Below are 12554 nucleotides of genomic sequence, written 5' to 3' on the forward strand. Positions count from 1 at the left end.
TACCGTTTTGAAAGTTGACTACTGGATTTCCTGAAATGACAAAAAACAATGAATCGTTTGCGTTTTTCTGACTTTGGTTGGATACTGCATGAATAGCAAACATACATGCATCCGCACAAGAAAATAAAACATAAAGTACTAAGATCCATCTATATACAACAAAAAAAAATCCTGCATGAAATCAGAGCTGACCACACGGAGAAAGAGGAAATGAGAAGAATAAGCACCCAGAGAATCCGAAACTAACCATTTCTTAGCGTTGCCTCGGACCCCGACACCTGGCCTGTTCTTCCTGTATCTCTCGTTAACAGCCAGGAGCTGGATAGACTGGGCGAGGTCAATGACGTTGAGATACTGTTGCCGTGACAATGAGATGGTGAGGGCAGACGTGAGGATGTCTAGCATGACCTGAGGGTTGGTGTAGTCCGTCGTAGGGTCGGACTTGTCGAAGGTCAGCCTGGCTGTAGTGGTGACTGGTTCAACGACTAGGATAGAACAATGATGTCAGTTTCTTTCCATTATTAAATTTCTTAAATAGCAGAATTTTCCAAACTTGAAAAAATAAAAAGGTTAAAATATCATAATAGAAAACAAATATCTTGCATGATCACAATACACTGTGCTCCAGTTTTCAAAGATCTGGATTCATTAAGTGGACTGGTAATCCATTTTAATGACTGAAATAAAACAACAAAGAAGAAGAAATTCTTTTCACATTGTGAAACTTATTCTATTACAGCTAATCATATTTTGTCATTATTTGATAGACATTATAAGATCTCAATGGAATTTTCTGCTTTACCTTTTAAAGTAGCAGTCACCTCTGCTTAATAAAGTTGAAAGTCTTGAAAAACTTAATTTTACCAATATTTGATAGCATCACCCCATATCACTTATTTTGTCTCGGTCAAAGAAAACGCATCAGTCTCATTGATTTGATTTTGAAAGAGTTGAGGGCATGCTCACTGAAAATGTTCATCTGATTTTTGTGATGGCATTAAAAAGAAGTTTTCATTGGTTTGGATGCTTCATAATACTCACTGAAGTCAAATGGTTGACCTTTGATCTCATGACTAAGGATGGAACTTCTAAGGATCTCCTTCCATTGCCCACTCCTGACATAGCCAGAGACTGGATGTTGCACTGAGGTGTTCCAATAGGCTGAAAACCCAATTGCTTCCAACAGCTGTAAAGGGGTATTGAAGGTGTGGTTGAAAAGTATGAGAAATATGAATTGAACTTTCAGTTTCAGTTTGTTTTTGGATGAATGTATTCTAGGGATGTCTTTCTAAAAGGATTAAAAAATGGGAGGTTGAAAAGTATGAGAAATGTGAGGAAAGCTTCAAAGTTTCAGTTTGTTTTTAGTTGAATATGAACATGTAAAGACGATACTGGTAAAAGCTATCTTGCAAATTTTCATTCATTGGTATGAAAAAGTTTGCATGCACTAGAGAATTAAAGCAGTCTAAATATGAGACCTGAATACAGTCAGTACAATTGTCATCTCTATCTGCTCTAAACTAAACTAAAATTGTTCTAGGATAGCATTTGCACAAACCTTTTCTTAAGACCAACACGTTGATTAGAGTCAATTAGAATCTTTGTCTGTAGACAAGTCATATGGCTATTTTACCCGCAGAAATTCACACATATTTATCATCAAAAATCGTATCAAATTCCAAAAGAAAAAGTTCTATGCTTGAAATTTGACTCTGTTTCCATTTCTTTGTCTTTATCCAGGGCCCTGCTTTCATAGCAATTGATCACAAGGATCATTCTCCCAATTTTAATACCAATATAATAACAATACAAAGATTTTTAGTATTCTGGTAACTGAGAAGAAAAGAAAATAAAAGTAAGGAACTTGAAACATCAAAAGAGGGATATTCACATATTTATTACATGCCATCAATAATACAAACAACTTTATGATCAATCCCTGAGCTTCATATTATAGGGCCCTGACCACCTTCCTCTGGTGTACCAAAATATTCCTGCATTAAACTTAAAAGTTTTAGATTACCTTTCTCATGATCTTGGCCGTAGCATCCAGCTGAGTTGGTTCCCATTCTTCATCAGTTGTCTATTAAAAAGAAAGTCAAGAAAAAATGAGTCACAAAATGAATTTCATGAACATAATCAAATCCAAACCTTCTTAATGCTTAAGACTATTAATTCATTTATAATGAATAAAATGTAAAAGATGCAAGGCCTACATACATTTATTATGGTTGAAAACTATTATGAAATAAAGATGATTTAACAGAGAAAAAAATAATATACATACATGTACACATGCACTCTCATCAAGAGACATACATGTACAGAAGACCAACAAGGGATGTTTTTCTAATAATAAAGTTATCTGCAAACATTAAAGTGCGCCCTTGAATAATAACCAAAACTTAAAGATATCTTTGTATCATTATTCATTTTCATATTAATGACCCAGGTCAAAACATCATGTGATTTTTTTTATAAATATGATGCAATATGTGTGCATGATGAAATTACAGAGCAGTCTGCCTATTAAAGGACAATCTCTCCTATCAAAAAGGAACACAGAAATTGGTTTGACTCCATACAAGTTGACTTTGAAGAAGTATTAATAAAACATGCTTTGTATTACATGTATATGGCCTGAAAATTGATTTTACCTACAATGTATTTAAATTGACAATTATTTGACTTAACAGGGAAGGCAGATTCAAATACTGTATTTCCTTTACAGGTAGACCAACATGCACATTCACCGCTGTTGCTCTTTTAGTAAACAACTCGATAAAAACTACATGTGCCGCGGGATATTGTATGTTCATAAAAATTGATAACACACATATACATGTATATATACTGCCATATTATTAAAAAAGGAAGTATCATTTTAAAGTACACGTTGTATATGTATTTTCAATATAAAAAAGACTGAGAAGAATGCGTCCGTTACATGTAGTTTCATAGATCATGCCAATCAGAGGAAAAATTACATAGGGGCTCTGGGCGAATTTGCCCCTCTAATGATTTAAAGAGCCCCCCCCCCAAAAAAAAAAAAAAACAGAGCCCCTGAAAACCCCCATTCACTGCAACATTGGTGGTTCTCCAAGGTTACAGATATACATTGTAGGCAGTAGGTTGTGAGAAAAGTAGCCCCCTATATTATTAAAAACAAAATTGTATTTTTCGTCTGCTCCCAATGCATTAGCATGATTGTTAACCAGCCATATATGTAATTTTTTGTTGTAGCAGGTACATGGTACAGTACTTTTATACAAAATTTGGCTTGGAAGAACAAATCAATTTGAAACACATCAAAAGCTCAATTTTGGTTTAACATGTCATTTGCTTCCTTTTGTCAATGTAAACTGTACCAGCAAAAAAAAAATCGTCATGCCAGGGCAGAAATTACCAAATTAATCGAGATGCATGAAATAGGTCTTAATATTTATGACCTGTGGTCTCAGGTACTGCATAATATGTAAGCTGACCTCAAGCTAAGGTGATACGGTTAACATGTAATTTCAATTCAAGGAGAGATACTACCCCGGTACATGCAAACCCAACGCAGCCAACTATCCCAATTATCCATTATTTTTCATTGAGTTTCATGTAAACTTTAATACTGTATTACATGTTGGTGTACAGCTGCAGTTTTATGTTACAATATCACTTAGTTTACATTCTTCTGGACTTCAAATATTATCAAAGATTCAATCATTTCTGTTTCAATACTTTTGCAAATTTTTCTTCATTCAAACAATATTACTTTTCATAATTGCAGCAGAATGTGCAAAAGAGTCAATTACAGCTAATAAATTAATAAAATAATGTATAACAACTTGCTTTATAAAATGGCATTTATCACTTTAATAAGAAGTTATGTTGCAATACAAAATATTGCAGCATGATTACCCAAGATTGGAAAAGCTAAATAGCTTTATACATTTCTTTATTTTAAGAAATGAATAAATTTTGACATCCCTTAAAATTGTCATGAAGATTGTTATGATGTAATGAAAAATATATTCAGAGAGTACATGTATAATATCAGCTACTTGTATAACAGTATGTACATGTACATGTCTGTGGGTGATTAATCTCTTAAAACCACCAGTAAATAAACCCTATCTGTGATACTTGCATGCTTATTGCATTTTCTTGTTAATGAGGACTTGAGCCCCAGAACTTCTAATAAATACTGTACAGATTTGTTCAGAGCAAAGCATACAGATCTGTCCACCGCTGAGACCTTTTCTGTTTGATATACGAAGTAATGTTTTATCTAATGCTCAAGTGTCCAATTAAATTAATTACGAGGCTAAAATAAATATTATGGTATGAATTAATTTATAAAGGTTGTTGAATTCAACAACATTTGAGTTTAAGTGTACATGTACACACATACTTTGAAAGGTCCAATAATGAAAGCGCTATACAGCGAAGGGTGATTTACACTATGGATGTGTGGTTGCTGTATTTCAGACCATACAAATTTAACAATAAATGCAGTAAATCAGTAAATCAATTTTAGTATCAAAATCATGGTACTTGCATTGATCATTCATCTTTAATAATCATTATCATCATCATCATATCATCATCACCATCACCAACATCATCCTAAACATCTGTATTGTTATCATTACCATCATCAGATAATCATTATCATCATCATCAGATAATCATTATCATCATCATCATAAACATCTGTATTGTTACCACCACCATCATCACTATCACCATCATCACCATCACCACCACCACCATAATCCTCATCCCCATCATCGCCATCATCATCACCATCACCACCATCATCACCACCACCACCCTCATCATCATCATCTTCATCATCGTCATCATCATCGCCATCATCATCACCATCATCACCATCACCACCACCACCACCCTCATCATCATCTTCATCATCGTCATCATCATCATCATCTTCATCATCATCACCACCACCACCAACACCATCCCCATTATCATCATCATCATATTGTAATCATTATAACCAACTTCATTCCATAACAACAATTTTACTTATTACTTTTCTTAATACATGTTCAATAGCACACTTCATGTTTTACATGTACATGTACCTGTATGTAGATCATAAATTAATGTCTTTCACACTTCTCAAGCAAATGAGCAACAATCTGATTTTGTGAACTACTAACCTGGGCCGAGATACGGTGCAGAGCAACACCAAATGCAAATGGCTTCCCAGGGTAGGTGCTGTTATCTTCATATCGAATGTGTATGTTGGAGACATTCACCTGGGAGAATAGAGATAAAGTAACGTTATCCATCATGATTAGGTGGCTTTCTCATCATTGAATGTACATGTACAGGTTCATCTCTAGGCTAAGTTAGAATTCTTCCTATTCCACACATGTAAATACACTGTTGGTCATAAAGGTGGAATATTTTTTTTCCACCAGATTTTCACAGCGTAATTATAACAACATGATTTGAATATGGCATTTATGGGGCATGATAACCACTTTACTTTATTATTCTGCCTTTTACACACGTTTGACAGTGATATTTTACAAGTTTATGTCCTAAGCGATGGATGTCATGAGCATAGAACAACAATGACGACAATATACAGTAAATTAAAGGATCATGAGATATTATTTTCAATCTCTCTCAGTTTTCCAGATGACTTCTTTTTTGTGATTTCATGGACAAATTTGCATCTAACTTGAGTCATTTTGTCAACTCGTAGCCTTTCAAATACCAACAAAACTGTCGATTTTTATTCAAAAATATTTCATTCCACCTTTATGACCAACAGTGTGTATGGAATGTTAGGTTTTATTCAACATTCATGAACTATATGGATTCTTGTCAAATTTATTAAAGCTTCTGCAATTACAAGATAAGCATATTTATATGATAACTTCAATTAAAAAAAAAAGATCCCTTAAAGTGTTCATGTAAATACATACAAATGATACAAAAAGTTTTGGACCAAGATCAATTATAATCTTATACTCAATTCAATTGATCTTCAACATACATGTAAAAACATCTCTTAACAAAAAAAAACCCATTACATTTCATACATGTATGTACAATTTAACAATTGAAACCTACATGTACAAGTTAATGTGGCAGTCAAAGATAGTTTGAGATTGATCCTCAAACATGGTTATTAAAAGAACAAGATATTTTCATGTATAAAGTAACCTCTGTGACCTGTGACCTTTTGATCACATGACCGAATCTACTCAGATCATTGTCACTCCAAGAGATGCAAACTAAAATATTGATTGTCACTATACAGTGCAGCCCACAAAAAACGAAACCGAGATTTAGCAATGATTTACATTTATCATAAATACAATAGACAAATAACCTACATGTATCATTGTAAAGCTTAGAGTCTCCCATTTCATCTGATACAACAAAATATTTCTCATTCACGCATGAGTGAGTAAAAAAAAATTCAGGATGGGATGCCAAAAAGTCTTTTTGCGGAGGTATCTGAATTAAAAAAAAACACACATGCTTAAAAAGTTCAATATCTGCTCTTTATTTTTATGCCTCAATCACAGAAAATGGTCAAGAAATAACAAACTTCTGTTTCTTCGAAACAATGCTTGCAATAATTTCATCAAACAAACATGTATTAACTGATCGTCAACAAAACGTATTGTCGAGTAAAGTATGAAAGCTAGCCTGTAAAACCTCTTCATTTTATGAAATTATTGAAATTCAAGCCTTATTTCAAATAAACAGAACTTTGTTATTTCTTGACCATTTTCTGTGATTGAGGTATCAAATTAAAAGAGCAGATATCAAACAATTTAAAAATTTGATTTTCTATTTGAAAACCAGAAACAACCCGCCAAGTGACTTTTTGGTATCCTTTCTTCAAATTGGTTTCACTCACTTATGCGTGAATGACAAATCTGTTATGTTGTAATGTACCAGATAAAGAAGAAGGGAATCTAAGCTTTACAACGATAGGTCATTTGTCTATTGTATTTGTGACTAAGTTATGATAAATCATCGCTAAATCTAGGTTTTATTTTGTGCGGGACGCGCTGTATTGAGCTGTGTATTTATAGCCTAAAGCAATAAAACTGCTTTGAAAAAAAAGCTTGAAAAACAGCCCTACTTTGAGATCTGCTGGCAGTATTATCAAAATTTTCTACATTTCTATCAAAGAATTCACAGCTTAATTCTTTAAACTTCCCGGTCCTGGCCTGGATTTCAGTTAACCAAATGAAAATTGAAATACAATCCTATTCATCCCTAGCTATCTGTACATGCACGTACATGCTATGAACTGCATAATACATCTAATCATGTCTCTCATTCTGTCCTACAATCTCAAATTAAATGTTAACGTTCAATCTATTCACTGGTGTATCACATGACACGGTGATCTATGGAATACTTCATGAATAATTCATGAGATTTGGTGAGCTCTGCTTCCAACTATATAAATGTCAAATGTCAATTTGGATTTTATGCAGTCCGCTGGCCCCCCAAAAAGAGAGCAGATTGGAGAGACAGAAAGGGGAAAAGAGGGGCTAGGGGATGGATGAAAAGAAAGGGGAAGAAAATCATATTTTTAATATGTGACTTTCCTCAATATCTTATTGTTTGTATTATGTTTGTTTGATTTATTAAATAAATCATAATATTAATAATAATAACAAAAACAACAACAATAATGATGATAATAATGATAATAATAATAACAAAGTCTGAATAAATAGTAAATCATGCAAATGTGTACAAATATCACCATTCCAATTCATATTCATATTTATATGAATGTGTAAAACAGTTAATAGGATGTGAAAGATATATGAAATAAAAGTAGTGGATAAATTCTGTGATTTTATTTTTTTATGAATTTTCAAAACTTTGATTGGGTGCCTATTCAAATAAAATACAATATCAGGTACCTGATCAAATAATACATCTGCATATTTTTCTTTTCTTAATATTATAGCATTTTTTTCACATGAAATAAGCTGAAAAATTTAGGATGCCATCTTTATCTACATGTACTTGTATACCTACATGTATCTGATATCAAATCACTAAATTTGTATTAGACATCGACATATTGATTTCATTGTTAAAGTTCGAACATGTAAAGTCTAATTTTTTTCTTCTCTTTCTTTAATGTTCTGAAGTGCCTTGAGCATCTTGAGCAAATCTTTTACTATGATGATCATTATTATATTATTATTATTCCTCAGAACTTCAAAAGACCCCTTATAGTTATAAAAAAAAATAATACCTGAGACAGGACCCAAGATATAAGGTAAGTAAAAAATCAAATTCGAAATTTTCACAAAGAATCAACAGCTGATAAAAAACTTGATGATCATTACACTTAATTCTAAGGGATGTTCATTCATGATGATAATAATAAAAATAATAATAATTGGCAATTATATAGTGCTTTATCAATCTACAACTTAGGCGCACACTTGCTAAACCAACCACAATGACGGTTGTTTCCTACCGGTACCCAATTACATGTAGCACCTGGGTGAGAGTGGCAATGTGTGGATTGACGCCTTGCCAAAGGGCGCTAGGCCATGGTGGGATTCGAACACACGACCCTCTGATTACAAGGCGAGAGTCAGAACTGCTACACCACGGCGCCTGATTACTTATGTCAAAGGATTTAATAGTCAGAATTAATAAATATCATAACTGTAGGATGACAAATCGATCCTTGAGTGACATACCGCAAGAGAGAACTCTTGACTTCTTGTTGCATTTTGCATTCCGAACAAAACTCTTCTCCTCCTCTTCTCCCCCTTTTGTATTCTTATTGTTCTTCAATATTCAAATATCTGCTTTGCTCCATCTCCTTCTTTCTCTCCCATGCCTCTGTTTTGCCCCCCCCCCCCATTTCCTTTCATCTCTCTCTCTCTTTCAGCTGCACAATATCAAATCAAAGAAGAAATATGTACATGCCAATGCTGTGCATTGTGCATTTCATTTGAAAATAAATTGACTTTAGGGCCTGCATATAAACACAATTCACTTCAAATTAAACTTAGGCAAATAATGGTAGGTGTAAAAAGTACATGACATATGATATATATACTTAAACCAGAACAAGGACAAACATTATTGAAAAAACAGCTGTTATACATTGTACTATCATATTTATACCAGCACACTATACAATAACAATCATGATGTTTTGAGCCTTTGAGTGGTCATAAAACTTAATTTCATTAATGTCAGGCACTAAAACACAGTACTTCATGTGAGTTTAATAGATTGATGGGTTGAAGGAAGAATTGTCTCATATTCCCCGTCATTTTGTACAATACCGTATACACTCTGCAGATGAGCTCGTTTTCTGAAGCTATTTCCCAAAGCTTCCATTATGAGCCTTTCATTAAACACAGTGTACATACTACATGTATCTGTAATTTCATTTGTGTACCAGCTTTCATAAAATGTATAGTGCAACTGCTTTTCATCATTAACATCAGATATATGTTCATTTATTTACAACAGAGTTCATTTTCATTTTCTGGAGATATCATACAGAATAATTAGATACACTGTATGATGAAGATGGCGATGAAAGATATCAAATATCATCCAACTACAAATTGGATCTGATCAATTATTCTAATATGATGAATTGAGGCACACAGCAAAATGTACTGAGTGTGAGGAGAGACATGTTTAATAGAGAAAGAAACATGTACAGTATGGAGGCAACAATAAGGTATTAAGAGAGGGAAGGAAGTGAGATATACTGTGTTGGAAAAGAGGAATGAGATGGAGAGAGGGGGGTGGGGTGTAGAGTAGGAGGGAAGATGGGATGAATAGAGAGAAGAGTGGAAAATGGGGAGGAGGGTGAGGGAAATACAGAATAGAGAGGAGTGAGTTTAAAGGAGAATGAAACCCTTGAAACCAGCTGAATCCATATCAAAGAGAAAAATCAAAGAAACATATTGTTGAAAGTTTGAGGAAGATTGAATGAATAATAAGAAAGTTATGAGCATTCGAATATTGAGATCACTAGTGCCATGTAGATCCTCCCAACGGCAATGCGACCAAGATCTGTGATATCACACACGTACAACTCCCTCATTACTTTAGTACTTATTTCACTTATATTCTCACTTTTATAGAGTCTATCACAAGGTGAGGTGTTCTCTTTATGAGATGACAAGTACAGAGGTTTCACAACATTATATCATTGATGAATCGTTTGTCATATGATTAGAATGAGCAAAAAGAGATGTTTTGGGGTATATTTTCAGTGTCCAAATGGGAGAGTTGTACGTGTGTGACATCACAGATCTTGGTCGCATTGCCAATGGGAGGATCTCCATAGCATTAGTGATCTCGACATTCAAATGCTCATAACTCTTTTATTACTAGTCCTATTTTACTCAAAGTTTTGTTGATCTTATTCTTTGATTTTTCTGCTTTCACAAAAGCTAACTTGCTCCAAGAGTTTCATTCTCCTTTAATAGGGAGTGAAACTACGAATACCAAGTGGAAAAGAAAAGGGGTCAAAGAGAATGATAGGAGATAGATGTGGGAGAACTATGGGAAAGGTATAGGATATTAAGGGAGTGATGAAGGGGAAGATACATATTAAGGGCAGATGAAGAAAATAATGAGACAAAGAGAGGTATATTTTTTTTATTATGGGAGGAAAGATAAAATAAAAGGAAATGGAATTTAAAAAAAGCCTGTAAAACATAGAAATGGAGAAAAGGAGGAAAGAGAAAGAGATCTGGTAGTACATGTAGACAGGAGGACAAGATTCTAATGATGATTTGTGCATCCCATTTGACATTAATTGTTGATGATAAAATTGGACTAATGAGTGGCAAATTCTCATCAACTTGTGATAATCGTCAATGCAATGCATTTCTTCTGCATGTACCCTGTGGTATGCCTATTACATGTAGCAGAAATTGCAATTAGGTATTAAATGCCTTGCATGATCTACAGAGTGGATACAAGAAGGCCTACTGAATAATAAATATAATAATGGATATTCAGAAGTGATGAAAACAAGGAGTACTATAGTGCATACAAATTCACATCAATTGTTCATGATATTAGATGAAAGAATTATTGAGGATGAATTAGTAGCATTGTTATTCTTTACCTGTATATTGTTTATGATTGCAGCAGTTAACTTCTCTTTGAATGACAGATCTTGACTCTTGCTTTCTGCAAAATTAATAATGAAAAAAAAAGAGTAATTAAAAAGATTTGTTGATAAAAATTATTCAAAAGGAGGAAAGTGCCATAAAATAAAAGTAAGATTTTTAAAATTAAAGTACATTCTGAAAGTACACTGTACATGTAAAGCATCCTCTCTATGATAAATGCAAGATGTTTACTTTTTGTGATGTACATTCTACAAATGTAAATAAAATATAGTTTATGATACGTACATGAACATATACAAGTGCCATTATATTCTTGCATTAGATAGATGAACAGTACATCGCAAATAAAGCACACAAATACCGTCTTGCATCTACAGTGTACATGTACATGTATGTAGATGAACATACATGTACATAGATGTAGAATACACAATTATGTACACCTGGGCAACAACAATCATGCACAGCTCCGCATTTTTATTTGAGGGCCTCTTTTGAAACTATTTTGGAAATTTCTGGGTGAACCATTTTTTGCTCATGTGTCACCTTTTTGCCAGATGTACATAAAGGTGTATTTAATAAAGATGATCTAATACTTTTTCCATACCGGTAATTATCTTCAGTGGAGAAATATTGCATGAATACATATTGGACATGTACATCTGGCCTACAGTAGGCTACATCTAAACACAAACTCACCCACAAACACACACAAGCAAACCAAAAGGAGCAAGCAGCAAATCAGCTTTATACCAATACAATAATTTGTTTCAATTTTTTTCTCATCCCTTGACAACCGGGACATCTTTCTCTTTTTTCCCTTCATAGTTTTTTCCAGTTTTCTAGTCCACCATGCATCTATCAAATTATACATTAATACAGCATACTGAAATTAAATGATGAAAAAAATATACATGTAGGAATCATACACTGCTACTACTGCTACTACTAAGTACTACTATTGCTACTACTACTACTACTACTACTACTACTACTACTACTACTACTACTACTACTATTACTGCACTACTACTACTACTACTACTACTACTACTACTACTACATGTACTACTACTACTACTAATACTACTACATGCACTACTACTACTACTACTACTTCTGTACTACTACTAGTCTACTACTGTACTACTACTAATACTCAAATCTCTACAACTGAGTGTGCATGTATTACATGTACATGTACATGTATACATGTATAGGGCATAATTAAACAGCCCCATATGGTCATATGTACAGTAGGGACATGGTCAAAAAGTGTAGTTGGCAATTTGTACACAGTTGATAGATGTATATTGTAGATGCAAGCCTGATAAAGCTATCAGTCAAAGACAGTGATGCGCACCTGCAAGCATGCATCTATCTATTTCTTCCCCTGTGACATATGACTGAGAC

At 33.6% G+C, this 12554-nt stretch overlaps 1 protein-coding gene across 3 annotated transcripts in view; it reads right to left on the minus strand.

Moving 5' to 3' along the window:
- The window catches only part of LOC129259520 (intermembrane lipid transfer protein VPS13A-like), a 120828-nt gene that overhangs the window by 80381 nt on the left and 27893 nt on the right, over positions 1–12554 (minus strand). For all 3 annotated transcript variants that reach the window (XM_064098415.1, XM_064098414.1, XM_064098413.1), the window contains exons 6-10: positions 11135–11199; positions 5178–5276; positions 2024–2083; positions 1042–1186; positions 248–485 (exon numbers count right to left, since the gene is read on the minus strand). In XM_064098415.1, the coding sequence (XP_063954485.1) occupies positions 248–485; positions 1042–1186; positions 2024–2083; positions 5178–5276; positions 11135–11199 (607 nt within the window). The remainder of the gene's footprint in view (positions 1–247; positions 486–1041; positions 1187–2023; positions 2084–5177; positions 5277–11134; positions 11200–12554) is intronic.

Source organism: Lytechinus pictus, chromosome 4 (assembly GCF_037042905.1).
Source record: "Lytechinus pictus isolate F3 Inbred chromosome 4, Lp3.0, whole genome shotgun sequence".
Taxonomy (NCBI): Eukaryota; Metazoa; Echinodermata; class Echinoidea; order Temnopleuroida; family Toxopneustidae; genus Lytechinus; species Lytechinus pictus.